The sequence below is a fragment of the Rhea americana genome, unplaced genomic scaffold, assembly GCF_003343005.1.
Source record: "Rhea americana isolate MKP2758 unplaced genomic scaffold, rheAme1 scaffold_189, whole genome shotgun sequence".
Classification (NCBI taxonomy): Eukaryota; Metazoa; Chordata; class Aves; order Rheiformes; family Rheidae; genus Rhea; species Rhea americana.
In genome coordinates this window covers 1,509,007-1,513,500 of record NW_028186027.1, presented here as the reverse complement: position 1 = coordinate 1,513,500, position 4,494 = coordinate 1,509,007, and the positions used below count along the sequence as shown (strand labels likewise).

General features: G+C 61.5%; 1 protein-coding gene across 1 annotated transcript; it reads right to left on the bottom strand.

Moving 5' to 3' along the window:
• Positions 1-1,370: 1,370 nt before the first annotated feature.
• On the bottom strand, positions 1,371-4,005 carry KCNA3 (potassium voltage-gated channel subfamily A member 3). The gene has a single exon (XM_085302279.1). The coding sequence runs from the start codon at positions 3,865-3,867 to the stop codon at positions 2,095-2,097; it is 1,773 nt and encodes a 590-aa protein (XP_085158405.1). The 5' UTR covers positions 3,868-4,005; the 3' UTR covers positions 1,371-2,094.
• Between the last annotated feature and the right edge of the window lie 489 nt (positions 4,006-4,494).

Genomic DNA, 4,494 nt, shown 5'->3' with positions numbered 1-4,494 from the left:
GCCAATAAAGCTGTCAGAYGCCGTTAGCTGAGGAGCTGCTCCAGCATTTTTTGCTTGGTTGTAAGAGGTTTTTTTTATTATTATTATTAACTGAGCAAGATACTGGAGCTAAGACGAGGCTAAGGGAGAGCGTTACATGTTATGAATCGCTCTGATCCTTTTAACTCTGGGTAAAATCCCAGCTCAGCTCTGATTTCTGCAGGGCCAGGATCTCCCTGGGACAAATCCTTCCCTTTCTGCGCACTTGGGAAGTGTTATGACTCCCCTAGCTCAGAGTCCAGCCGCTCCGCATTGGAAGAGGCATTTAACGGCATTCCTGTGCAGCTCGCTACATCGAAAGAATCTGGTTTCGCTTAGCAAAAAATAAATAACCTTTTCAGCGGAGAGACGGGGCTGCAAAGAGCCACGCGGCTTCGCTGCCCCTTTTTCGCCTGCCCAGAGCGAGCCGCTTCGCAACGGGAAAAGCAAACGGATCAGAGGAGCCCCAGGGTCTCGCTCCGCTTTACCCAACACGCACGTAAATCCGTGCGGGCGGCACGGTSGGATGCTAAACCACGCGAAACACCGGGTCCCCCCCCTCCCCGCCCCCCGAAAAGCAGCGGTACCTTRGGCAAAGGTGCAAAGCTCACCTGCTCCCGGCAGACGTCCCGGGGCCCCCGACGTGCAAGGAAGGGCGAAGCGGGCACGGTTCCCCCCCTCCGGCGGGGTTGCGGGCGCTTTGCGATCYTGCTCGTTCCGGACGCGTGGCTTTTTCCGCCTCGTCTCGAGCGGCTGGCATCGCTTGGCAGCAATCGCCGGGACGCGGCGGGCGGGTTTTTTTGGCGACGGYGCGGCGGGCGCGCGGGGTTGCAAGAGGAGACCCGCGTCGCGGGGCGCGGTGGGCTTTCGGGGTGCTTGTTGCCTACTAAGCGGGTGCCGCGGGCGCCGGGGAGCGGCGGGGCGGGCGGCGGGAGGGGTGCCGAGCGGCCGGCACCCGCCGGCGTCGCGGCGGCCGTCCCGCGGGAGCGGGAAGCATCTGGAAGGGCGGCCGCGGGCAGGGCACCCGCCGAGGGGGATGGGAGACGGGATGCCATGACAACCTTCGGGGGGTTTCCCAGGAAACRGGGGTCGCCATGGCAACTGCATCACTCCGGTCCGAATTAGCAACTTCCGCCGCAAGGCGCCGTCGGCCACTCGGATCGGCCTGGCGAGCGGCGGCCGCCGGTGCATCGCAGCCGGGCGGAAACCTCCCGCCGGCCCCGGCTCCGCGCCGGCGCTGCTCCCCGCGCACCGGCCTCTCGTCCCAGCCACGCGCTCCTGCGCTCGCCCCTCCGGCCCGTGCACGCGCTCGCCGGGCGGCCGGCGGTTTTCCATCGGATGCAACAACTCCGCAGGGTTGCAGGGGAAGGGAGTTAAGAAACGAAAATGAGGGCGGTTTTTTTGCTGCTTAAATCAGAACTGATTACACCCCGTCTCTGGCCGGATTAGAATTTCGTAAATGATCTGACCGGGGGGAAAAGGGAATCTGGGATGCGTCCGTCATGGCACGCCACATGTTTCAATATTAAGCATCATTTAGCGATGTGGTAACAGAGACTCTCTGCAAAATTAAATGGTCGTTTCCTCCCAGCCCCCTTCCAACGAGCTCCGCAACATGTTTTTCTCGTCTCCCCACCCAATTCGCAGTGGCTAATCCAACAAGTGAGCTTATGTGATGGAAGGGAAAACAGCTACACGCTGCCTTAAGGGAAGGGGAGGTGGGAGGGAAGAAAAACAGAAGCAAAGCAAGATGTCCCCAAAAACGAGAAAACAAAAGCAGCAGAAACACGTTGCAGAACAAACACCTGTTTCCAGGGGGAGCGTGTTTCGTCTTCATCCTCCTCGCCTTTACCCTTTATGCGTCCTCTTTTCTTCTGAGCATTGTATATCCTCTTTTTTAATGATCTTTAGAAAGGAACAATCTGAAAAAAAATAAACGTATATAAAAAAAAMCAAGGGCACACACAGACCGACGATGGTGCATGTTCCACACAACACTGAGTACACAGTCACTTTGCATTATTATTATTATTGATTTGCAATGCAGCCTCAGGTTTTTGTTTGTTTGTTCTGCTTTTACACATCCGTAAAGATCTTTTTGATGTTCACACAGTTGGGATTGTTTGTGGTTGTGCAGTTGCCTGTCTTAAAGGCAGCCTGTTTGAATGCACTGTGGTTGATCCCCCCTTCTTCTATCACCATGTACTCCGACTTGCTCAGGGTGGAATTGCTGCGAGCCTTCCTCATTTCCTCGGTGGACGAGAGGTGCTGGCAGCTGCCGACGTGCATGTACTGGGCTTGCTCCTCACCTTCGGTCTCCCGATGGTAGAAATAGTTGAAATTGGAGACGATGACGGGCACTGGGAGAGCGATGGTTAGCACSCCCGCGATGGCACAGAGAGAGCCCACAATCTTACCCCCGATAGTGATAGGGTGCATGTCCCCATAGCCCACCGTGGTCATGGTCACCACGGCCCACCAGAAGGCATCCGGGATGCTACTGAAACCCGAACTGGGGTCATCAGCTTCTGCGAAGTAGACAGCGCTGGAGAAGAGGATAACGCCGATGAAGAGGAAGAAGATTAGTAAACCCAACTCCCGCATGCTGGCCTTGAGGGTCTGCCCCAGGATCTGCAGCCCCTTGGAGTGCCGCGAGAGCTTGAAGATGCGGAAGACCCTGACCAGCCGGATGACTCTAAGAATGGCCAAGGACATGGCTTGCTGGCCATTCCCTTGCCTCTCGGCCAGCTCRGTGCCCAGTGTGATGAAGTAGGGAATGATGGCCACAATGTCAATGATGTTCATGATGTTCTTGGAGAAGGTGGCCTTGCTGGGGCAGGCGAAGAAGCGGACGAGCAGCTCGAAAGAGAACCAGATGATGCACAAAGTCTCCACCACAAAGAAAGGGTCGGTGAAGGACGACACCATGGAAGTAGCCGAGGACGAGGAGTTGGTGAAGACGTCAGATGGAAAAGGGCCACCACCCGTCCCAAAGGTCCCTCCRGTTCCCTCATAGTCGTGGTCATCCCTGAATTCAGGCAGGGTCTCCAGACAGAAGATGACGATGGAGATGAGGATGACCAAGACAGAGACTATGGCGATGCCTCGGGCCGGCCCAGAGCTCTCCGGGTACTCGAAGAGGAGCCACACTTGGCGCTGAAACTCTTTGTCGGGCAGCGGCCTCTGCTCCTCCCGAATGAAGCCCTCGTCCTCCCGAAACTTCTCCATGGCCTCCTCCCCCAGCTGGTAGAAGCGGATCTCCTCGGAGAAGATGTCGATGGGGACGTTGACGGGCCGCCGGATGCGCCCGCCCGACTGGTAGTAGTAGAGGATGGCGTCGAAGCTGGGCCGGTTGCGGTCGAAGAAGTACTCGTTGCGGAGCGGGTCGAAGTAGCGCATGCGCTTGCGCGGGTCGCCCAGCAGCGTCTCGGGGAACTGCGCCAGCGTCTTGAGCTGCGTCTCGAAGCGCAAGCCCGAGATGTTGATCACCACGCGCTCGCAGCACTCGTGCTCGCCGCCCGGCCCGGGGGGCCCGGCGGAGGCGGCGGCGGCGGCGGCCGGCAGCGCCGCGTCGTAGCGCTCGCCGGCGCCGAGCAGCGGGGCAGGATGCGGCGGCTCCTCCGGCGAGGGGTCGCCGCCGCCGCCGCTGCCGCCCACCACCACGGTCATGCTGCCTCCTTCCGCCTCCTCCTCCTCCTCCTCCTCCTCCTCCTCCTCCTCGCGGCGGGCGCCCGGGGCGCCGGGGGGCGGCTGCTCGCTGTAGCCCAGGTTGCGGTGGCTGCTGGCCCGCGGGTGCCGGCCGGCGGCGGAGGCGGCCGGGGAGCGGAGCAAGCTCAGGCGCTCGTCCATAAAGGTGGGGGGCGGCCGGGGCGGCGGGAAACGGTAGGCGGCGGAGGAAGGAGGAGGCGGCGGCGCCTCTTCCTCCTCCTCCTCCTCTTCCTCCTCCTCCGGGCGGAGAGGGAGAAGCGGCCGCCCGATCGCTCCGGCGCCCGCCGCCGCTCTGAGCGAGCGGCCCAGGCTCCGCTCAAAAAATCCGCCCCCAGCCCTGGCGCCGCCTCGCTCGCCGGAGCCACCCCCGGCACGTCCCGGCCCCCCGCAGCCCCCCGGGGCCTTCCCACCCCCCGACCCCAACCGCGCTCCCCCCGCACCCCCCTGACCCCCCCCTCCTTCCCCAACCCCGCTCCCCGCGCGTCCCCGCGGCTCCCCGGCCCTGCCGCAGCGCGGCGGAGAGGTTTCCCTGGCCGCGATGCTGCCTGGAAAGAGGTTTTCAGCCTTTCCCCCTCCCCACCGCCGCCACCACCGTCACCGCGGGAAACCGCAACGTGATTTTTATTAGGGAGCCTCTGCCCGTTTGCTTCGAGCCGCCGTTTCGGAGCCGGGGCTGCGGCCACGGGGAAGCAGACAGCGTGGCGCGGAGCAGCCAACAGTTGTTTCGAGTCAGCGCTCCAGCTGCAGGCTTAGGGTATTTTTTTTTTT